The following is a 24,669-nucleotide window of genomic DNA, read 5'->3' as shown; positions in this document are numbered from 1 at the left end:
ATAAATATGCACTTACCTTTGATGATCTTCATCAGAAGGCACTTCCAGGGATCCCAGGTCCACAATAAATGTTGCTTTGTTCGATAAAGTCCATAATTTATGTCCAAATAGCTCCTTGTTGTTAGCGCGTTCAGTAAGCTACTCCGAGTGTAGGAAGCGCGCGGAAAATGTCACGACGAAAAGTAAAAAAAGTTATATTTACGTTCGTTCAAACATGTCAAACGTTGTATAGCATCAATCTTTAGGGCCTTTATCACTTAGAACTTCAATAATATTCAAACCGGACGATTCCATTGTCTTGAAAAACGTTTTGGAACACAGCTACCTCTCACGTGAATGCGCGCCAATGAACTGATGTCCTTCCCTGGGTCACCAAATTCCCCACCTTCTTTTTCGCTCTCTGTTCATCATAGACGCCTCAAACAACTTTCTAAAGACTGTTGACATCTAGTGGAAGCCGTAGGAAGTGCAAAATGAACCCTAAGTGACTGTGTGTTCGATAGGCAATGACTTGAAAGGACAACAAGCACCAGAATTCTCACTTCCTGGTTAGATTTTTCTCAGGTTTTTGCCTGCCATATGAGTTCTGTTATACTCACAGACATCATTCAAACAGTTTTAGAAACGTCAGAGTGTTTTCTATCCAAATATACTAATAATATGCATATTCTAGTTCCTGGACCCGAGTAGTAGGACGTTTAATTTGGGTACGTTTTTCATCCGGCCGTGAAAATACTGCCACCTACCCTAGAGAGGTTAACTTAGAACTTCAATAATATTCCAACCGGACGAATCCAGTGTCTTGAAAAACGTTTTGGAACACAGCTACCTCCTCACGTGAATGCGCGTCAATGAAGTCATGTGCTTTCCTGAGTCAACAACTTCCAACTTCCTCTGTTCGCTCTCTGTTCATCATAGAATCCTCAAACAAATTTCTAAAGACTGTTGACATCTAGTGGAAGCCTTAGGAAGTGCAAAATGACCCCTAAGTCACTGTGTGTTCGATAGGCAATGACTTGAAAGGACTACAAGCACCAGATTTCCCACTTCCTGGTTAGATTTTTCTCAGGTTTTTGCCTGCCATATGAGTTCTGTTATACTCACAGACATCATTCAAACAGTTTTAGAAACTTCAGTGTTTTCTATCCAAATCAACTAATAATATGCATATTCTAGTTCCTGGGCCCGAGTAGTAGGCCGTTTAATTTGGCTACGTTTTTCATCCGGCCGTGAAAATACTGCCCCCTACTCTAGAGAAGTTAAAGTCAAAATACGTTTCTATTTAATCCTCAGATACACTAAAATGTAAATAAAATATAATGTTTCATACGGAAAGAAGTATGTTCAATAGGAAAACGAAATTAGCAGGTGCGTGTCCTCTTCGTCACGCGCACATACACGAATTTCCAAGTCTGCGTCCTTGTATCAAAACTCATTATTCTTCCTCGTTTTGGAAGAAACAAGCCTGAAACCTTGAAGAAAGACTACTGACACCCAGTGGAAGCCATAGGAATTGCATACTGGGAGCTAGATTGGGGACTCAAAAAAATACATTCTGGTTGGTTTTTCTGTGGATTTTCTCCTACCATATCTATTGTGTTATAGTCTCCTACATTATTTTAACATTTCTACAAACTTCAGAGTGTTTTCTTTCCAATGGAACCAATTACATGCATATCCTGGTTTCAGGGCTTGAGCAACAGGCAGTTTACTTTGGGCATGTCAGTCTAGTGGAAATTTTGAAAAATAGACCCTAGGCTGAAGAAGTTTTAAGAACATATTCTTATTTACAATGGCGGCCTACACCGGCCAAACCCGGACAACGCTGGGCCAATTGTGCACCGCCCTATGGGACTCCCAATCACAACCAGTCATGATACAGCCTGAATTCAAACTAGGGTGTCTGGCACTAAGATGCTGTGCCTTAGACCACTGTGCCACTCCCTTTGAGCATGGTGAAGTTATTAATTAAGCTTTGGATGTTACCTCCAATACACCCAGGCACTACAAAAATACAGGCGTCCTCCCTAACTCAGTTGCCGGATAGGAAGAAAACCACTCAGGGGCCATGAGGCCAAAGGTGACTTTAAAACAGTTATAGTTTAATGGCTGTGATAGGAGAAAATTGAAGATGGATAAACAGACATTGTGGTTACTCCACAATACTAACCTAATTGACAGAGTGAAAAGAAGGAAGCTTGTACAGAATAAAAAATATTCCAAAGCATGCATCCTGTTTGCAACAAGGCAATAAAGTAATACTGCAAAAGTTGTGGCAAAGCAGTTAACTTTTGTCCTGAATACAAAGTGCTATGTTTGGGGCAAATCCAATGGAACACATTACCAAGTACTGCTCTCCATATTTTCAAGCACAGTGGTGGCTGCATCATGTTATTGATATGCTTGTAATTGTTAAGAACTGGGGAGTGTTTCAGGATAAAAAAGAAATGGAATGGAGTTTTCCTAGAGGAAAACCTAAATCACTCTTTTTTACACCAGACACTGGTAGATTAATTAAGGACAATAACCTAAAACACAAGGTCAAATTTACACTGGAGGTGCTTACCAAGAAGTCAGTGAATGTTCCTGAGTGGCCGAGTTCCAGTTTTGACTTAATCTTAATCCCCTACCTCTTCTCCTCCCCCATCTGATGATTAGCAGAGCGGCATCAGGCAGTGGTTGGCAGTTGCAGTAAAAAAATAAAAAATATATACTACATACAATTGAAGTCGGAAGTTTACATACACTTAGGTTGGAGTCATTAACTTCTCTAGGGTAGGGGGCAGTATTTTGACGTCCGGATGAAAGACGTGCCCGTAGTAAACTGCCTGCTACTCAGGCTCAGAAAGTAGGATATGCATATTATTAGTAGATGTGGATAGAAAACACTCTGACGTTTCTAAAACTGTTTGAATGATGTCTGTGAGTATAACAGAACTCATATGGCAGGCAAAAACCTGAGAAGAATCCAACCAGGAAGTGTGGAAATCTGAGGTTTGAAGTTTTTCAAATGATTGCCTATACAGTATACAGTGACTTAGGGTTCATTTTACACTTCCTAAGGCTTCCACTAGATGTCAACAGTCTTTAAAACATTGTTTCATGCTTCTACTGTGACTAAGGACAGAATAAGAGGTCCTGGAGTCAGATGACTGAGAGAATGACATGAGTTCAGTGGCGCGCACTCACGTGAGAGTTAGCTGTGTTCCTTTTCTTTTTTGAAGACAAAGAAATCGTCCAGTTGGAAAATTATGGAAGATTTATGTTAAAAACATCCTAAAGATTGATGCTATACATCATTTGACATATTTCTACAAACATAAATATAACTTTTTTTGACGTTTCGTCGTGACATTTTGCGCACGCTTCCTGCATTTGGAGTAGTGGACTGAACGCGCGAAAAAAAAGGAGGAATTTGGACATAAATGATGGACTTTATCGAACAAAATAAACATTTATTGTGGACCTGGAATCCCTGGGAGTGCATTCTGATGAAGATCATCAAAGGTAAGTGAATATTTATAATGTAATTTTTTCATTTCTGTTGACTCCAAAATGGCGGGTATCTGTATGGCTTGTTTTGAAATCTGACATAATGGTCGCATTAAGGAGAAGTGTATCTATAATTCTTTGAATAACTGTTGAGTATTTTATCAACGTTTATGATGAGTATTTCTGTAAATTGATGTGCTCATTCACCGGACGTTTTGGGAGGCAAAACATTTCTGAACATTACACGCCAATGTAAAATGGGGTTTTTGGATATAAATATGAACTTTATCGAGCAAAACATACATGTATTGCGTAACATGAAGTCCTATGAGTGCCATCTGATGAAGATCATCAAAGGTTAGTGATTCATTTTAGCTGTATGTCTGGTTTTTGTGATGCCTCTCCTTGCTTGGAAAATGGCTGTGTGGTTTTTCTTGTCTCGGCGCTGCCCTAACATAATCTAATGTTATGCTTTCGCCGTAAAGCCTTTTTGAAATCGGACAATGTGGTTGGATTAACGAGAAGTGCATCTTTAAAATGGGATATAATAGTTGTATGTTTGAGAAATTTGAATTATGAGATTTTTGTGGTTTTGAATTTGCTGCCCTGCTATTTCACTGGCTGTTGAATAGTGTGTCCCGCGGGTGGGACGCTAGCATCCCACATACCCCAGAGATTAAAACTCGTATTTCAACCACTCCACAAATTTCTTCTTAACAAACTATAGTTTTAGCAAGTCGGTTAGGACATCTATTTTGTGCAAGACACAAGTATTTTTTCCAACAATTGTTTACAGACAGATTATTTCACTTATAATTCACGGTATCATAATTCCAGTGGGTCAGAAGTTTACATACACTAAGTTGACTGTGCCTTTAAACAGCATGGAAAATTCCAGAAAATTATGTCATGGCTTTAGGAGCTTCTGATAGGCTAATTGACATAATTTAAGTCAATTGGAGGTGTACTTGTGGATGTATTTCAAGGCCTACCTTCAAACTCAGTGCCTCTTTGCTTGACATCATGGGAAAATCAAAAGAAATCAGCCAAGACCTCAGAAAAAAATTGTAGACCCCTACAAGTCTGGTTCTTCCTTGGGAGCAATTTCCAAATGCCTGAAGGTACCACGTTCATCTGTACAAACAATAGTACACAAACATAAACACCATGGGACCACACAGCCGTCATACCGCTCAGGAAGGAGACGCGTTCTGTCTCCTAGAGATGAACGTACTTTGGTACGAAAAGTGCAAATCAACCCCAGAACAACAGCAAAGGAGCTTGTGAAGATGCTGTAGGAAACAGGTTCAAAAGTATCTATATCCACAGTAAAACGAGTCCTTTATCGACATAACCTGAAAGGCCGCTCAGCAAGGAAGAAGCCACTGCTTCAAAACCGCCATAAAAAAGACAGACTATGGTTTACAACTGCACATGGGGACAAAGACTGTACTTTTTGGAGAAATGTCCTCTGGTCTGATGAAACAAAAATAGAACTATTTGGCCATAGTGACCATCGTTATGTTTCAAGGAATAAGGGGGAGGCTTGCAAGCCGAAGAACGCCATCCCAACCGTGAAGCACGGGGGTGGCAGCATCATGTTGTGGGTGTGCTTTGCTGCAGGAGGGACTAGTGCACTTCACAAAATAGATGGCATCATGAGGTAGGAAAATTATGTGGATATATTGAAGCAACTTCTCAAGACATCAGTCAGGAAGTTAAAGCTTGGTCGTAAATGGGTCTCCCAATTGGACAATGACCCCAAGCATACTTCCAAAGTTGTGGCAAAACTGAGGCAAAAAGTTGTGGCAAAAAAAACTTCTGACCCACTGGGAATGTGATGAAAGAAATCGAAGCTGAAATAAATCATTCTCTCTACTATTATTCTGACATTTCACATTCTTAAAATAAAGTGGTGATCCTAACTGTCCTAAGACATGGAATTTTTACTAGGATTAAATGTCAGGAATTGTGAAAAACTGAGTTTAAATGTATTTGGCTAAGGTGTATGTAAACTTCCGACTTCAACTGTATATAATATATACTGTGTTAATATATATATAAATGTTTTGCCACTTGGGGCACCTACGGGCCTGGCCCCAGGGGCTTCACCCACTGTAAACCCCTGCATTAATCTGGCCCAGTACATCCATGTTCACTCCTAGCAGGTGTGATGTTTACAGCACTGTTGGGGTGATCAAGACAAACGTCCTGAGCAAATGCCCACCTGTTGCTCTCTCTGTTGATACAGTCTAGATCAGAGCAAGGTTCTACCTTGTGGGGTGGCAGGGTAGCCTAGTGGTTAGAGCATTGGGCTAGTAACCAAAAGGTTGCAAGTTGAAATCCCTGAGCTGACAAGGTACTAACTAATCTGTTGTTCTGCCCCTGAACAAGGCAGTTAACCCACTGTTCCTAGGCTGTCATTGAAAATAAGAGTTTTCTTAACTGACTTGCCTAGTTAAATAAAGGAAAAATAAAATACCCACAACATGCCCATTCAACATCTAGTTCCCTTGCTAGTCAACACTGACATCAGCTTAGTAAACAAGTCAGTTGGGTGAAGTTTGGTTATACAGCCTGCCTCTCTCTGTCTCTTAATTCAATTTAAATTCAAAGGGGCTTTAATGACATGGGAAATATGTTTACATTGCCAAAGCAAGTGTAAAAAACTATAAAAAATTAGAAGAAACAAAAAACAACAAAAGAAATTAACAGTTTACATTGCAATCACAAAGGTTTGAAAAATATAAAGGCATTTCAAATGTTATGTTAACAGCTTTGTGTCTTTCTTTCTCTATTTTTCTCTCTCTCTCTCCGTCACCCATCTGGGTCTTGTAACACATGACAGCTGAAGTAGGGTTTCCACATTTAATTTGAGGTGTGATTAAACGACACATATCTATAAATTGCCAGTCAGCTAGTCAGCAAGCCAACCCTACCCGGTTTACTAGCTGACTGGCTGGCTGTTTGAAAAGCCTCTCTGCTAAACACATGTACATGCAACACAGTCTGCAAAGTTAATGCAATTATTTTCACCTGCATGGGACATTCAGGATGGAGCATCCAAAATAGCAACCCCAGATGGGACGTGTTAGCAAAGTTGTGTCATTGCAGTGGTAGCAATTGTCCAATGTGTGTAAATGTATCAATATGATGTGGATTTGTTATCTTCATACTGAATGACAATAGCTACATCTAAATGAGTGAGAGAGCACAGGAAATACAGTTGAAGACTTGATGGTGTGAATATTGCCTATGACAGTAGACACACCTCCCCAGTTATGTTATCTGTGAGATCTACTAGTCCCTGCTACAAAAAAGAAAGAAAATAAATACTGCTTGAGTTGGTCCTCAGTTCTATCCAGTTCTGCTCTGTTCCTACTCAACCCCCTCCACCCTTCCTTTGCTCCTTCCCTCCAACCCTCACCCTGACCACAGCACTTGATCCTCTCTTATCCTCCTCCTCTCCATCCATCCATCCCTCTCGCTCACTGGGTCTGATGCCTGTGTCGAGCCTCATGAAGAGGGCTAGTAATAGGGCCTGGTGCCTGGGCTTGTTGCTGTCTCATTCTCCCCTGGTCTCGCCTTCCTACTACTGTGGGAATCTGGCCTAACTTAGTGCTGCAGCTACACAATTTGAGAGTATCTTACAAGCAGCTCAGTGACCAGTAAAAGTCTGTATTTCATATTGCAGCACACCTACTGTAATAGAAATACATTATCAAAGCAAGTACTGTGTGATGACAAACAGTACAATACCTTAGAATTGACTGTATTATACTGTAAAAAGGTAAATGCTAGCATAATCAGAATGAATTAATGAACAGATGAATGAAATTTATTGAGGGGAGGGGTTTGTATTTCACAGTATTTTACTGTAATTACAAGGGATTGGTGCAAGCAGGTTGGCTGCTAGGTAAAGTGTTTACACATTACAACATATTATTGAATATTTGGTGTTTTAAATCACTTTAAAACTTCAACGGGGTAGGGGGCAGTATTTTGACGTCCGGATGAAAAGCGTGCCTGTAGTAAACTGCCTGCTACTCAGGCCCAGATGCTAAGATATGCATATTATTAGTAGATTTGGATGGAAAACACTCTGAAGTTCCTAAAATTTTTGAATGATGTCTGTGAGTATAACAGAACTCATATGGCAGGCAAAAACCTGAGAAAAAATCCAACCAGGAAGTGTGGAAATCTGAGGTTTGTAGTTTTTCAAGTGATTGCCTATCTAATACACAGTATCTGTGGGGTCATTTTGCACTTCCTACGGCTTCCACTAGATGTCAACAGTCTTTAGAACGTTGTTTCATGCTTCTACTGTGAATGGGGAGAGAATAAGAGCATATGGAGTCAGATGACTGAGAAAATGTCATGAGCTCAATCTCACACGCTCCCATGAGAGTTAGGTGTGTTCCTTTTCATTTCTGAAGTCAAAGGAATCATCCGGTTGGATTATTATGGAAGATTTATGATAAAAACATCCTAAAGATTGATTCTATACATCGTTAGACATGTTTTTACGAACTGTAATATAACTTTTTTCACTTTTCGTCTGAAATTACTGAGCAATCATCCACTGAACGCGCGAACAAAATTGAGGTATTTGGACATAAAGATGAACTTTATCGAACAAAATTAACATTTATTCTGTAACTGGGAGTCCTGGGAGTGCATTCCGATGAAGATCATCAAAGGTAAGTGAATATTTATAATGTTATTTGTGACTTCTGTTGACTCCAAAATGGCGGGTATCTGTATGGCTTCTTTTGGTGTCTGAGCGCTGTACTCAGATTATTGCAAAGTTTGCTTTCGCCGTAAAGCTTTTTTGAAATCTGACACAGCGGTTGCATTAAGGAGAAGTGTATCTATAATTCTTTGAATAACAGTTTTATTTTTTATCAACGTTTATGATGAGTATTTCTGTAAATTGATGTGCTCATTCACCGGACGTTTTGGGAGGCAAAACATTTCTGAACATTACACACCAATGTAAAATGGGGTTTTTGGATATAAATATGAACTTTATCGAGCAAAACATACATGTATTGTGTAACATGAAGTCCTATGAGTGCCATCTGATGAAGATCATCAAAGGTTAGTGATTCATTTTAGCTGTATTTCTGGTTTTTGTGACGCCTCTCCTTGCTTGGAAAATGGCTGTGTGGTTTTTCTTGTCTCGGCGCTGTCCTAATGTCACGTCCTGACCAGCAGAGGGAGCAATTGTATTAGTTTTGGTCAGGACGTGGCAGGTTTTTGTGTGTTAAGTGTTGTGTTGGTGATTGGACTCCCAATTGAAGGCAGGTGTGTTGAGTTGCCTTTGATTGGGAGTCCTATATAGTAGTGTGTGTTTTTCTTTGGGGTTGTGGGTAGTTGTTTTTGCACTGCGTTTTGTGAGCCTGCAAAACTGTTCCTGTTGTCGTGAGTACTGTTTATTGTTTTCCCTGTGGATGCTTTGTGTGTTTTCATTAAAAGAATATGAGTATCCACATACCCGCTGCGATTTGGTCTATTCAACACGGCTACACCTGTGACACCTAACATAATCTAATGTTATGCTTTTGCTGTAAAGCCTTTTTGAAATTGGACAATGTGGTTGGATTAACGAGAAGTGTATCTTTAAAATGGGATTTAATAGTTCTATGTTTGAGAAATTTGAATTATGAGATTTTTCTTGTTTTGAATTTGGCGCCCTAGCGTCCCACATACCCCAGAGAGGTTAAATGTCTTACTCACGTCAACCACAAAGAACGAGAGCCCACAGTCCATGGGAGGGGGTTGCGTCGGTGGCTCTGTGTTATTTTCGAAGTGGGCAAAGAAGGTGTTTAGCTTGTGGCAGCGACTACAGGGCAAACTGACCAAAAGGACATGGCAAAATGCTCAACCATTTAATGTTTAAGACTTGCTGCAACTTTAATCTGTCCCCTATACATTTTAAATTGATGGCGCACTACAACCACATAGGAGTTAAATTGGTACAGCATTCTCACTTACAGGTGCAACAAATATAGCCTCTTACAAGGCACGCCTCCAAATATGCTAATGAGCCAGAAACAACAATACCATACACCCACTAGTGGTCAAAAAGTTTTAGACGCTCTAAATATACGATACGGCACTGTATTCTGTGGGGTGGAATTAGAGTACCATTCAAAATATAGTAATTTTCCCACAGTGCACCATAATTCATAGTATGCTGCAGTTAAATATTTCAGAGTTGTTTACTTTTGATATTTACCTAAAATTACCATATAAATTAATGTTTTACGTTACAGTGCCGCTATAGTTATATACAGACTTTCACTCACTCTGCTGCTCATATAATACCACAGCATCTCCCTCTCGCTCTCTCTCTCTCTTTTCTCTCAATGTGTTTTTCACTCCCTTCGACTCTCTCTCTCTCTCTCTCTCCCTTCGATTCTCTCTCCTGTACTCATGCCCCCTGTGACAATTCTGTGCCAGAGAAAGACACATTTGGGCACACACACACACCACGCACACATACGTGTGTGCACATGCACACACACAGCTGGGCCCCAGCTGCACACAAAGACTGGGGTTTGGAAATCAATGAAGGAGAAAGAAGAAAAAGTGGAAAGAGTTTAAATAAATTGGCACTTGAAAAAAGAAGAAACCGAGAAAGAGTGAGTGAGGGAAAGAGAGAGAGAGAACTGTGAGGAAAAAGTTAAATTGACTATCAGCTCAACAGTACAGTACAGCTGTAAATGAATCCAAGATCAAGTAGTAAGGCAAAGAGGTTAAAGGGGGATAACTCTTTCTGCACAACGTAAACTATTCTATCAGTCCACCTACTCAGAGACAGTGCTGTGAGATATAATATGTGTATACTTCATGAATGTTGTTATTTATTTAGGCAGTTGTTATTGCGATGCCATGCATTATAATGCACCACACACAGTTCACTAGGCATTACAAATGTGCTTATATGCCTTATGAAGAAGGTATTCATAGGAAGTGTTAACAATGTCACACATTGAGTGCAAACGCGTACCTGCATCACCATGCTTACAATCATTCTCATATCAAACTAGGGAAGTCACATCTTTTGAAATTGTACACCATTTTCAATATACTTGTCTACATAAATACCCTATAACATGATCTCCTGTAATCTGGAGACAATAGACAGCAATAATCTCAACTTTGGTTGATATCTGTGGACATTGACAGTTTTATTTGGAAGACAGAGACTGTAATCAATAAGCGTCTTGGAGACAGAAGAAACAATGTCATAGCTTCTCTTTTTTTGGACAGACCCTTTAATCTCTGTCTGTTGAGTTAGTGTTGCCAAATTCATTTGGTTTTATCTGGGGCCCCACTCCTCACATACACATTCTCTCCAGCAGTTTCTGCACACACACACGCATGCACACACGCACATTCAAGCACACATGGCTCAGAGAATGAAATCTACAAAAAAGGGAGATGCTGCAAAAATAAATACTCCCATTGTCACGTCCTGAACATAGAAAGATGTTATTTTCTATGGTAGAGTGGGTCAGGGCGTGACAGGTTTTCTTCTTCTATGTTCAGGTTCTAGTTTTGTATTTCTATGTTGGGGTTTTGTTTGGGATGATCTCCAATTAGAGGCAGCTGGTCCTCGTTGTCTCTAATTGGAGATCATACTTAAGTAGGGTTTTTTTCCACCTGGGTTTGTGGGAGATTATCTTTGAGTCAGTGTATGTTTCACCTCTGCGTCACGGTTTGTTGTTTTTGTCATTCAGTTTATTTATGTATTGCATAGTTTCACAGTGTAAATAAAATGTGGAACGACACACATGCTGCACTTTGGTCCGCTACTCCTTACGACAACCGTGACAATCTCCCACCACCAAAGGACCAAGCAGTGTGGTCAGCAGGACAAATGGACTTCGGAGGAGATATTGGACGGGAAAGGACCCTGCAGGCAGGCTGGGGAGTATCGCCGTCCTAAAGAGGAAATTGAGGCAGCGAGAGCGGAGCGGCGATACTACAAGGCACTATACCAACCACGAGGCAAGTGCGAGAGGCAGCCCCAAAACAAAATTGGGGGGGGGACACGGGAGATTGGCAGAGTCAGGTTGGAGACCTGAGACAACTCCCAGTGCTTACCATGGGGAGCGAGTGACGAAGCAAGCACCGTGTTATGCGGTGATGTGCACTATGTCACCAGTGCACATTCACAGGCCGGTGCGATCTGTGCCCGCGCCCCTCATTTGTCGAGCTAGGTTGAGCATCCAACCAGAATGGGTTGTGCCAGCTCTACGCTCGAGATCTCCAATGCGCCTCCACGGCCCAGTATATCCTGTGCCTGCCCCACGTAACCCGGCCTCCAGTGAGTCTATTCAGCCTGGTACGCCCTGTGCCTGCTCCTCGCACTTGCCCTCAGGTGCGTGTTACCAGTCTGGCGCCACTTGTGCCAGCCCCACGCATCAGGCCTCCAGTGCGCCTGCCCAGTCTGGGGTGTCCTGTTCCTACTCCCCGCACTCGCCCTGAGGTGCGTGTTACTAGTCTTGCGCCACCTGTGCCAGCCCCACGCATCAGGCCTCCAGTGCGCATTCCCAGTCCATAGCTTTCGGCGACGGTTCCCAGTCCGGAGTTTCCGGCGACGGTTCCCAGTCCATAGCTTCCGGCGACGGTTCCCAGTCCGGAGCTTCCGGCGACGGTTCCCAGTCCGGAGCTTCCGGCGACGACTCCGGAGCTTCCGGCGATGGCTCCCAGTCCGGAACCTCCTGAGACGGCCTGCAGCCCGGAGTCTCCGGCGATGGCCTGCAGCCCTGAACCTCCGGCGATGATCTACAGTCCGGTTCCTCCGATGACGATCCATGGTCCGGTGACACAGAAGCAGAGGGATCAGCGGGCGGAGCGGGGATTACGCCCCGAACCGGAGCCACCTCCTCTGTGGGAGGATCCGCGGGATGAGAAGGTTATGTGTACTGCACCAGAGCCGCCATAGACAACAGTTACCCCCCTTTTTCTTTTTTTGGCGGGTGGTTGTTGTTGTTTTGTTTAGGTGCGGTCGGAGTCCGCACCTTTGGGGGGGTACTGTCACGTCCTGACCATAGAAAGATATTATTTTCTATGGTAGAGTAGGTCAGGGCGTGACGTTTTTTTTTCTATGTTTTCTATGTTCAGGTTCTAGTTTTGTATTTCTATGTTGGGGTTTTGTTTGGCATGATCTCCAATTAGAGGCAGCTGTTCCTCGTTGTCTCTAATTGGAGATCATACTTAAGTAGGGTTTTTTTCCACCTGGGTTTGTGGGAGATTATCTTTGAGTCAGTGTATGTTTCACCTCTGAGTCACAGTTTGTTGTTTTTGTCATTCAGTTTATTTATGTATTGCATAGTTTCAGTGTAAATAAAATGTGGAACGACACAGACGCTGCACCTTGGTCCGCTTCTCCTTACGACAACCGTGACACCCATCACCTGATCATTCTTTAGATGGTAATTAGAAATGTCCCTTCACCATCTCTTGCCATCAATATTTTTCTATGAATCAACTCTGCAAATATACATTGTTAAAAAATCTTCGAAAATGTTCAATATTTAGGACTGTTGTCATGTATTTTCTTCTAACTTCCATCTGTTGTACATTTGCATTAAGTCCTGTACCAACACAAGAGGAAACATCAGCAAACATCTGAGGCTGCATGTGTCAGAGCCATTTCACCTTGTCTTGTTGTGTGAATGAACTAAACACATATCCCAGGCATTATAGTCCTCTAAGTCGCATTGAATCACATTGAATTCAGTCACAAAATTGTGTTTGCAAAATCAACTTCTTTTCTGTTTCATGTAAGGAATATCTCCTTGATCTTAGTTGTGACAGTCACAACACCATTTCACTTTCAACTATAGCTGACCCTTAAATCCACAAAGAAAAGTCGTTGAACTTATTTGTCTCAGAAACAGCAAGCAAGTTCTGACCATGCCTCTAAACACAACATGCATAATCAAATTATACACACCTCAATCTCCTGGTTTGATGAGAGGGACTTCCCTGAATCTACAAGTAATGTGGTGGTTGCTGTTTCTAGTTCCTTGTAAGTAATTACGGTAAGTATGTCTTTTTTGACAACCTTAACGTTAGTGTGAGTAGAACTGTGAAAAGGAGGTCCTGGGAAGACGGGTGCAACCACACACACCTCGCTCTGCATCAAAATGGGGAACACTCCTAGCAGTCAACTGTTGTGTGTAGCCTACATCTCATCACAGCCATAGTTAAAGTCAACATTGCACGATGTGTGTGGTTGTCTGCGTGCTTGCGCGGGTGCGTGAATTTAACAGTAGCCTACAAGCAGCTCAGTTGCAAATAAAATGAAGTACACCTGCTGTGATAGAAATACGGTATCAAAGCAAATACTGTGTAATGACACAAAGTACAATACCATAACATTTACTGTATTATATTGTAAAACAGTAAATTCTACTGTAATCAGAATGAATTAATGAATGGAAGAGGGGTTTGTATTTCATAGCAGAGGCCTTAACAAAGGCTTCCAAACTTGCAGTGACTACAGGGCAAAACAGAACAAAAGGACATGGCAAAATGCTCAACCATCTGAGGTTCAAGACTTGCTGCCACTCCAATCTGTCTCATATACATTTTTACATTGATGGGATACTATAACCACATAGGAGTTCAATTGTTACTGCCGTCTCACTCATGGGTGCAACAAATACAGTGAGGGAAAAAGTATTTGATCCCCTGCTGATTTTGTACGTTTGCCCACTGACAAAGAAATGATCAGTCTATAATTTTAATGGTAGGTTTATTTGAACAGTGAGAGACAGAATAACAACAAAAAAATCCAGAAAAACGCATGTCAAAAATGTTATAAATTGATTTGCATTTTAATGAGGGAAATAAGTATTTGACCCCTCTGCAAAACATGACTTAGTACTTGGTGGCAAAACCCTTGTTGGCAATCACAGAGGTCAGACGTTTCTTGTAGTTGGCCACCAGGTTTGCACACATCTCAGGAGGGATTTTGTCCCACTTCTCTTTGCAGATCTTCTCCAAGTCACTAAGGTTTCGAGGCTGACGTTTGGCAACTCGAACCTTCAGCTCCCTCCACATATTTTCTATTCGATTAAGGTCTGGAGACAGGCTAGGCCACTCCAGGACCTTAATGTGCTTCTTCTTGAGCCACTCCTTTGTTGCCTTGGCCGTGTGTTTTGGGTCATTGTCATGCTGGAATACCCATCCACGACCCATTTTCAATGCCCTGGCTGAGGGAAGGAGGTTCTCACCCAAGATTTGACGGTACATGGCCCCGTCCATCGTCCCTTTGATGTGGTGAAGTTGTCCTGTCCCCTTAGCAGGAAAACACCCCCAAAGCATAATGTTTCCACCTCCATGTTTGACGGTGGGGATGGTGTTCTTGGGGTCATAGGCAGCATTCCTCCTCCTCCAAACACGGCAAGTTGAGTTGATGCCAAAGAGCTCCATTTTGGTCTCATCTGACCACAACACTTTCACCCAGTTGTCCTCTGAATCATTCAGATGTTCATTGGCAAACTTCAGACGGGCATGCATATGTGCTTTCTTGAGCAGGGGGACCTTGCGGGCGCTGCAGGATTTCAGTTCTTCACGGCGTAGTGTGTTACCAATTGTTTTCTTGGTAACTATGGTCCCAGCTGCCTTGAGATCATTGACAAGATCCTCCCGTGTAATTCTGGGCTTATTCCTCACCATTCTCATGATCATTGCAACTCCACGAGGTGAGATCTTGCATGGAGCCCCAGGCTGAGGGAGATTGACAGTTATTTTGTGTTTCTTCCATTTGCGAATAATCACACCAACTGTTGTCACCTTTTCACCAAGCTGCTTGGCGATGGTCTTGTAGCCCATTCCAGCCTTGTGTAGGTCTACAATCTTGTCCCTGACATCCTTGGAGAGCTCTTTGGTCTTGGCCATGGTGGAGAGTTTGGAATCTGATTGATTGATTGCTTCTGTGGACAGTTGTCTTTTATACAGGTAACAAGCTGAGATTAGGAGCACTCCCTTTAAGAGTGTGCTCCTTATCTTAGCTTGTTACCTGTATAAAAGACACCTGGGAGCCAGAAATCTTTCTTATTGAGAGGGGGTCAAATACTTATTTCCCTCATTAAAATGCAAATCAATTTATAACATTTTTGACATGTGTTTTTTTCTGGTTTTTTTTGTTGTTATTCTGTCTCTCACTGTTCAAATAAACCTACCATTAAAATTATAGACTGATCATTTCTTTGTCAGTGGGCAAACATACAAAATCAGCAGGGGAGGAAATACTCTTTTCCCTCACTGTATAACCTCTTAAAGGCACGCCTCCATATATATTTATGAGCCAGAAACAAAGCCGTGGAGGCATGCCAAGCATCTTTTTATGCTCTCTACTTGTCAGTGTTCCAAACGGGACATTACCTACTTTTTACCTAAACATGCTAACATCATCTGATAGAATTCATAGCAAGCAGTGCACTGGAATGACTTTCAGATGAACTGGAATGACATTCACTCTCATGGGATGGGTGGCTGAAAATAAGTAACTGAAAGCCACACCCCCAATAAATCATGAATATAACCGCACTGAGGCATATGTCACTATGCTTCTATGGCTATATGCACCATGCCACTGCCTTCTTCCTCTGTTCATTTAGCAAAAAGACAGCTCAAAATCCTGAGTGCAAAACAGCTGTCTAAGGCACTGCATCGCAGTGCTAGAGGCATCACTACAGACCTGGGTTCAATCCCGGGCTGTATCACAACCGGTTGTGATCGGAAGTCCCATAGGGTGGTGCACAACTGGCCCAGGGTTGTCCGGGTTAGGGGAGGGCTTGGCCGGGGTAGGTCGTCATTGTAAATAATAATTTATTCTTAACTGACTTGCCTAGTTAAATAACGGTTCAATAAAATAAAATTAAAAAACAATCCAGTGCCTTTATCACAGTCAACACCTACAGTATATTTTTGCTGTAAAAATGCTACATTTTCTCTCAGCCTCATGGCAAAAAGTGTAGAATAACATGAAATGATCTATAAAACTGCAAAATGTTCTTGTTGCCCCATGGCAAAATGTGTAGAATTGCTACTGCTACTGTACCATGCACCACTAGTGGTCAATAGGATTTTGGAGCTCCAAAGATAAGGTATCATAATAAAGCATTTCTTTCCCCCACACAACATTTCCCACAATGCATTTACAGTATTCTGCAGTAAAACGTTTCAGAGTATTTTATTGTTGATAATACAAAAAATTGCAGTATCATTTATAGTTTCTCATCACTGTGTGTGTGTGTGTGTGTGTGTGTGTGTGTGTGTGTGTGTGTGTGTGTGTGTGTGTGTGTGTGTGTGTGTGTGTGTGTGTGTGTGTGTGTGAGACCCTATCTGACTCACTGTAGCACTCTCAGGCTTCAGCTCCAGTTGTCACTGTTAAATGATTGACATCATCAGTTTGATGAGAAGCTATTCAGTATTTACATATGAAAACACTGAGCTACCTCAGTAATAACCTACATACATTACAAATAGATTGTTATAATATGCATGTTTTAATTGTAGACTACAAGTGTGGGGAAATGACGAAGGACTTGGATATGGCATTGGTAAATCAATTGTCTTAATTGAAATGTAGTTATTTTAGTTTGTTTGAAAATACAGTTAATCAAATAGATGAATATATTAACTTGCAATACTCGCGCAATAAAAAAACCGAATTGTATATTATAATACAATGCGTTTTTATTTGGTAAAGGAAAGTCAAAAGTATTTATCTGTTCTATTTTTCAACACATTTGAATTATGTTATTCTTAATAATTTGCTAAATATAAATGATGCAGGAATACGATTATTTATTTTTGATCAATGTATCACAAAATCCGTTTAGGATTTGTGTAAATAATCGTTTAATTTGTTTGTATATCCACCCTGTCCAACTCAGTCCCTTTGCTCTTGGTGTCTTTTGTCGTGTCTAGAATAAACGTTTTTTCTATTTGGGTGATATAACCAATACAAAGCTTTTAATAATTGTAGCATATGTTTCAATTGAGTTATTATGTTCCAAACCAGTTATTATTACGCGCGCAATGATCACTGTAAACAAAATGTAAGCCTGTTATGCATTGTTGTCTTGGAGGAAATATTGCTTGCGACCTGTTGCATTTCAAATGCTGCTGCTCATGTCTACCTCTTTCTTCTTTACAATATACTTTACAAGTGTTTTAAAATAAATACTTGGATATATTACAACAATCACGGAGAGACAAACAAAACGAACAAAAAACGTGGGAGCAAAATCCTATGACAATAGGCTATAGTTCAAAATATGTACTCATTTTCAAACAAGGCATTGTACTTAAATATAAGAACGTCTTATTATAATTCATTCTAATATCAACACTTGGAAACATATGGGTATATCAGTAAGTAGCCTAAAGATTTCGCACTACATGCACTGTATTCACGTTGCCGCACAATTCTGGAATTGTAGGGTTATTTCTTGAATGGCACGTGTCTACTTGTTAAATTTAGCATGTTTCGCTGTTTTGCAAATCTCTCTCTCTAAACATGCCATCAATTGCTGTTATGGCAAAATGCATAATGATAATATCAGTGACATCGAAACCACATGTTCATACTTCTCTAGAATGTGCTGCTATTTTCCAAAGTTTTTAAATGATAAAAACTTCTACTTAGAGAAACCAACCCGAGTCATTCACTATTCAATACTTTTCAATACCGTCTCAATAATGAAAGATCCGCTCCATCATGAGATGTGAACGACATCACAAGGACGTAATAACAATGTGTTCAACAACTGCAACTACATAATGCGCTGAACAAGTCATATTCCATACCTTGATTCCTTCTCGGGTTCGCTTGCTTCCTTCGTTTGCCCCTGCTCTCCTCCGCCATCATGCCGCTAAAGGCTCCCTTTGCCCGAAGAAGCACTTTTTGGAGTGTCGGTGCGTGAGAATTGACAACGAATGGTGTGAAACATTGCCTGCGTCCGCAGCGGGTGACTATAACCCTTCTGTAACCTCAAGTCGATGAGCTGAGCGCGAGGAGAGAAGTGAGTGATGTCATTGGAGAAGGTTAGTCCCTCCTGTCCGTCATATAGCGAGGGGATTCTCTCCACCGGCGCATTCACTGTGGCATCTAAAAACGCCATTTAAAAGTTATGGTTTAAAGTTATACACAGTAAATGATAAGTTATCCTCTCTCAATTATATCGAGTTCCAGCCACAAATAGAGCATGAGTTGCACAAAGAAGCAGCAAGCCGCGTGCGTAAAGCGGAGAGTTCATATTCCAACAGTTGGTTTTGGTGGTCTAAGTATCTTTATTTAATATCTGCTATGTTTTCGTATCGGTTCTTAACAGTCTTGTGTGATGCACGTTTTTTTCTTTGTAAACATTATATTGTCCAATAATATTTTAACAAATTCTTGCACTAAATAAAATAAAATAAAATAGGTTAATATGCGAACAACCTATTCTTTGTAATTTATTTGTTAAAGAATTGTTCATGTTGAGCACTAGGCTGCTTAATGTACATATGGCCAAACGGAGAAGTTTGACATTGCAAAACTTGCAAACTATCCCAAACACCACACAACAAATCGGCATTACCAAATGCAAACATGTTTATATGGTCACTGTAGGTATTCGAAGCCCCCCTGATGCTTTGTGGCCTGAATGTTATAGGCATCGCACCTGCACTGAAGTGCCCTGTCGTGCCCCCTGCCCTGCGCCCTATTCACCCCTGGATGGCTCGAGGAAGTGGGGAATTGTCCGTCTTTTGTGCGAAGAACTGGACCGTAATCTGTTTTGCAACTGAAAAAAACATCCGAGAAAGAAAAACGCGAACACGGTGTTGAGAACCCCTACCTTGGCATTCTAACCCTTGTAGAACCAATGGAACCCCCACTTCTCCCAGGTGTTCTTTAGAATATTTAGAAAACCCTTGGATGCTGTTTTTCGATCATGATAATCCGAGTGGGACATGGTAGTCACCTTTTTCATTTGACATTGATAAACAAGGACAATGGTATGGTCATGTTTCTTTTCTGTTATACATGTTTTCTTATGCATTTTATTTCCCCCCTGTCAACTTGTTAGTTTGTCATTTGCAACTTGTTGAAAACACAGCATCATGTCTGTGCAATTTGCAATCACTCATATTATTATTGTAGGTCTTTAGTATTATTATTTTTTCCCAATCACCTGTATTCTCAAGTTTAGAATGTTTTCTCTGTGGCCTTCACAGCTATCCTCTGACTTGTTAAAAGCCATCTCGATTCTAGAAAAGAATTGCAAGGAGAGAGAGGGAGGGGAGCAGGGAGAGAGAGAGAGAGAGAGAGGGAGGTCATGGCCCTTTTGTCCAAGGATGGAAGAGGAGGGCAGTGGGGTGCACCATAAACTCAGTAGGTCAGGGGACTGAGCTAGGAGTGCAGAACTCCTGGGAGAGCTGATACCCCTGAGGAAATGACATGCACGCCATGGGTGTTTTATATCCATTACAATATTGGGAGCATATACAGTATAGAGTGTTTGACTATCTTTATTTCTTTTGAACAAGCACACCACCAGCAGCAGCAAATTAAAGCCCAATAGTTGACTTCATTTTATAAAAGATAACTCTTGCATACACATTATTGCCTCTCTCCATGCTTTTGATTGTGTCGACAAAACACTCCAAGCTGCTCCCTCTACTTCTGTGCCTGTACATACCAGTAGTGTGGATCTGAGTGTACACATTGATGGGGGTAAGCATCCAAACATATCGTTGGCATCCTGGATTTTTGAAAAACAAAAGTGCATTTTCAGATCTATAGCTTTGAAGTCACATAACTTCACAAGGTGTTTTGAATAACTTTGATTAATCCTAGAGTCGTGACCTAGAGTCATGAAGTGTTTTGGAGATAGAGTCTCTCTCTCTCTCTTTCTCTCTCTCTCTCTCTCTCTCTCTCTCTCCTGTCCCACTGGGGTTTTGTCCCTGTCTGTGGCCAGGGTTCAAAGCTGGTAGCATGGGGAGGAGACCTCTTTAACCGCATATTAAGCACAAGTTAATTATATGCCAACCTTTGGGACAAAGGCAGAGAAAAAGCTTTCACTTGAATAGATGGCAAGACAAGAAAATAAAAAAAGTCATTATTCTCAGCCTATGAAACCTTTTAGCATTTGAAAAAAATCACTTATTTTGGGAGATTTACATTTGTATTAGTCACGTTGTTGCAGTTGTGAGGGGAAAGGGCCTCAGTACTGCTCACGCTATCCTCTCATCAATATTATTATTTTTAAAAGATAGATACCATTGCATATATGATGATATTGTGTAGTTCAGATAACTATTTCTCTCTTATTTACATGATCCGATGGGCCCAGGATCAGATCTTCTCTGTGTGGTGTTACTTACTTGTTTATTAAGGCAGATTACTACTCGGGAGAATAGGCCATCAAAGTCGCTTTTCAAATCTCTTGGTCAGGAGTGTTGTTAGGTTCACCCTTTATAATCACTTTGCAACTCATAAATCGACCCCTAATTCACACGGGAGAGAAGTTAGACGAAGGTCTAACTTAGTCGACTCCTGGTAAGTGCACTCTGAACAAGAGAAAGCTTTCTCCAGAAATATGCGGTTTGATTTCAGAGGAACAACCCAGGGTGCCAACTCTACTAACTTCATAGGACCAGCAACCAGGGACCAGGACCAATGAAGAGCCTAGGGTCTGCCAGCCCCTGTGGCCCCAGAGCACCAGGGTAAGGTACTAGGTTTAAGGAAGGACCATGGACCAGCTCAAGGTGCCAATCCCTACTGGCCCCAGAGGAACATGCCTGCCAGCCCCACTGACCACAGTGGATCCCATTCAGAAGCTGATGTCACTTTCAGTGGTCACCCTCACGCTGGTCTGCTTTTATAACCACTTTATAACTGTCTTCTAATGGGAAAAGAGGAAATGGCTTTTTCTAATTAGCGTTTAAGACATTTTAAAAAGAAAAAAGACAATTAAGTATACAAAATTGATGAATTTTAGATTTTTTTGTCACTGGCCTACACACAATACCCCATAATGTCAAAGTGGAATAATGTTCTTTGAAATGTTTACAAATTAATAAAAAATGAAAAGCTGAAACGTCTTGAGACAATAAGTATTCAACCCCTTTGTCATGACAAGCCTAAATAAGTTCAGGCGTAAACATTAGCTTAACAAGTCACATAATAAGTTGCATGGACTCACTCTGTGTCCAATAATAGTGTTTAACATAATTTTTGAATGACTACCTCATCTCTGTATCCCACACATACAATTATCTGTAACATCCCTCAGTCGAGCAGTGAATTTCAAACACAGATTCAACCACAAAGACCAGGTTTTTCAATGCCTTGCAAAGAAGGGCACCTATTGGTAGACATGGAATACCCCTTTGAGCATGGTGAATCAATACACCCAGTCACTACAAAGATATGCTCAGGGATTTCACCATAAGGCCAAAAACAGTTACAGTGTTTAATGGCAGTGATAGGAGAAAACTGAGGATGGATCAACAACATTGTAGTTACTAACCTAATTCGCAGAGTGAAAAGAAGGAAGCATGTACAGAATACAAATATTCCAAAACATGCATCCTGTTTCCAACAAGGCACCAAAGTAATAGTACAGCAAATTTGGCAAAGCAATTCACTTTTTGTCCTGAATACAAATGTTATGTTTGGGGCAAATAGAATGCAACACAATACTGAGTGCATCATGTTATGGGTATGCTTGTAATCGTTAAGGACTGGGGAGATTTTCAGGATAAGAAAGAAAGAATGGAGCTAAGCACAGACAAAATCTTAGAGGAAAACCTGGTTCAGTCTTCTTTCCACCCGACACTGGGAGATGAATTCACCTTTCAGCAGGACAATAACCTAAAACACAAGGCCAAATCTACACTGGAGTTGCTTACCAAGAAGCCTGTGAATGAGTGGTTGAGTTACAGTTTTGACTTACATTTACTTGGAAATCTATGGTAAAACCTGAAAATGGTTGTCTAGCATTGATCAACAACCAATTTAACAGAACTTGAAGAATTTTGAAAAGAATAATGGGCAAATGTTGTACAATCCAGGTGTGAAAAGCTCTTAGAGACTTATCCAGAAAGACACACAGCTGTAATCACTGCCAAAGGCATATTGACTCAGGGGTGTGAATATTTATGCAAATTAGATATTTCTGTATTTCATTTTCAACACATTTGCAAAAATATCTCAAAACATGTTTTCACTGGCATTATGGGGTATTGTGTGTAGACGGGTGAGAATTTTTTTAATTTAATACATTTTGAATTCAGGCTGTAACACAACAAAATGTGGAATAAGTCAAGGGGTATGAATACTTTCTGAAGGCACTGTAGGTTTGTGTTGGCTGCAGGAGTGGAAATGGAAAAAAGTCACTCCAAGAACCCAACAATGAAAAATTGTCCAATTCACCTTGAAATGCACATTTTAACATGGCAAAATGATTTCCCTGCCAGAACCTGGTTCCCTCAGGTTCCCCCATAGACCTAAATAATGGGGTTCCCCTATATTTCCACATCTGGTTGGCTGCTCATCCAAATATACAGTTACTGTCGCTCCCATTTGTATCATACTCCACTGACCTCTGGTGGCTGTATGGAGACAATACATTTACTCAGACATTCTCAATAGAGGTGGTGTGGATACAAGTCAATAGAGGACAATAAGAACCTCATACAATTACAGTAAGATCCAGTAAGTGAAATATACAGTAAGATACATAAAGTTCTGACAGACATTTTTCATCCATCCCAAGCTGAACATGTTTATTTTTAATTGGTAAAATATAGTACATTTGTATAAAATTTAGAAAATTGTACACAAAATATATCACGTGTAAATAGAAAACGCTACTATCATAACCTTTGTTGCTTAACAGAATATTATTTTGCCAGCAAAAAGTCTGATTGAATGGTGACAGGCAGGTATCAAAACACACACAACACAGAGAAGAAAGGCAAATATCCATGATAAAGTTCATTCTCATAAAAACAAAAAGAGAACATGTTACTTTTATACAAAACATTTCATACATTCTAAGTAACAGCACTATCAAACCGTTCACATCTTCATAGCTGTGACTATGAGCTATGACTATGAGTATTGTGCATCTTTTCTTTTTTTTCCTTGAATGTTGTTAGTTCAAATCGTCTTTGGTTGGTTGATAGGTTGTACACAGTTTTCCTGACTAGATGAGTTTTTACTGACTACTAACTCTAATCCTGCATTAAGAACAACAGTAAAGTACTAGAAATAATAAAGCATGATTGAAAAGGCACCAATACTGAAATGAATTGTTAAGATATTACTGCACTGTTTGAGCTAAGAACACAAGCATTTCGCTACACCTGCAATAACATCTGCTAAATACGTGTATGTGAGCAATACAATTTGATTTGAAATACAGCCTCATAGGATCTCCTGTAGTTGTGTGTAAACGTGATCTAGAATAACCATCCAAACAGATAGATACTACTGTAAGATACATTCCATCATCCTCCAAGCTGATGTTTACATGAAATCAAAGCCATGTAGGCCAATGTGTTGGCCTCTAGACAGTCTCTATGTCACAAAGTCAAGGAGAGAGACTCGTCCACGTCCACGCAATTCTGCAGTCAGTGCAATGCTACAGTATGATGTCATGTGATATCAGCTCAACTGGTCATGGCTGCGGACAGGCTGTCAGAGGTATAGACTCTAGAATCTATAGAAAGGAACTCCCCATTCAAGTCAATGATGGCATAATAGGTGGACTGATTCTATTTCTATGGTCAGAGGGCCTCACCGCCATATACTGTACACTATAAAGTACCTCAGAGAGAGTACCTCAACGCCGTACCTCCAAGCAATTATAAATCCTGTTTAAGGTTTTCAGGGTGAGGGAAGGTATCTTTAAGACCCTGTCAAATATGTGACCAAGTTGGGTCGTATGATACTGTACCAGATACAATATTTGATTTCATTCTGAAGTTCCACCTTTCTCTCTCTCCCTCTATCTCTTTTATTCTCTGTACCTCTCAAGCATCATGGATAAGTTCAGACAAAGGCACTTTTTGATATTCTTATCCTACAACCCCTATACTTGTAAAATAGTGAGCTGCTTTGAGAACACTTAGCTACAATAAACATGTAAC

General features: G+C 40.7%; 1 protein-coding gene across 2 annotated transcripts in view; it reads right to left on the bottom strand.

The window, feature by feature from the left end:
• The window catches only part of LOC115151074 (zinc finger E-box-binding homeobox 2-like), a 62,977-nt gene extending 44,318 nt beyond the window's left edge, over positions 1–18,659 (bottom strand). For both annotated transcript variants that reach the window (XM_029695033.1, XM_029695034.1), the window contains exon 1: positions 18,337–18,659. In XM_029695033.1, the coding sequence (XP_029550893.1) occupies positions 18,337–18,397 (61 nt within the window). In that variant the 5' untranslated portion in view covers positions 18,398–18,659. The remainder of the gene's footprint in view (positions 1–18,336) is intronic.
• Between the last annotated feature and the right edge of the window lie 6,010 nt (positions 18,660–24,669).

Source organism: Salmo trutta, chromosome 16 (assembly GCF_901001165.1).
Source record: "Salmo trutta chromosome 16, fSalTru1.1, whole genome shotgun sequence".
Classification (NCBI taxonomy): domain Eukaryota; kingdom Metazoa; phylum Chordata; class Actinopteri; order Salmoniformes; family Salmonidae; genus Salmo; species Salmo trutta.
This window is presented reverse-complemented; position numbering and strand designations above follow the sequence as displayed.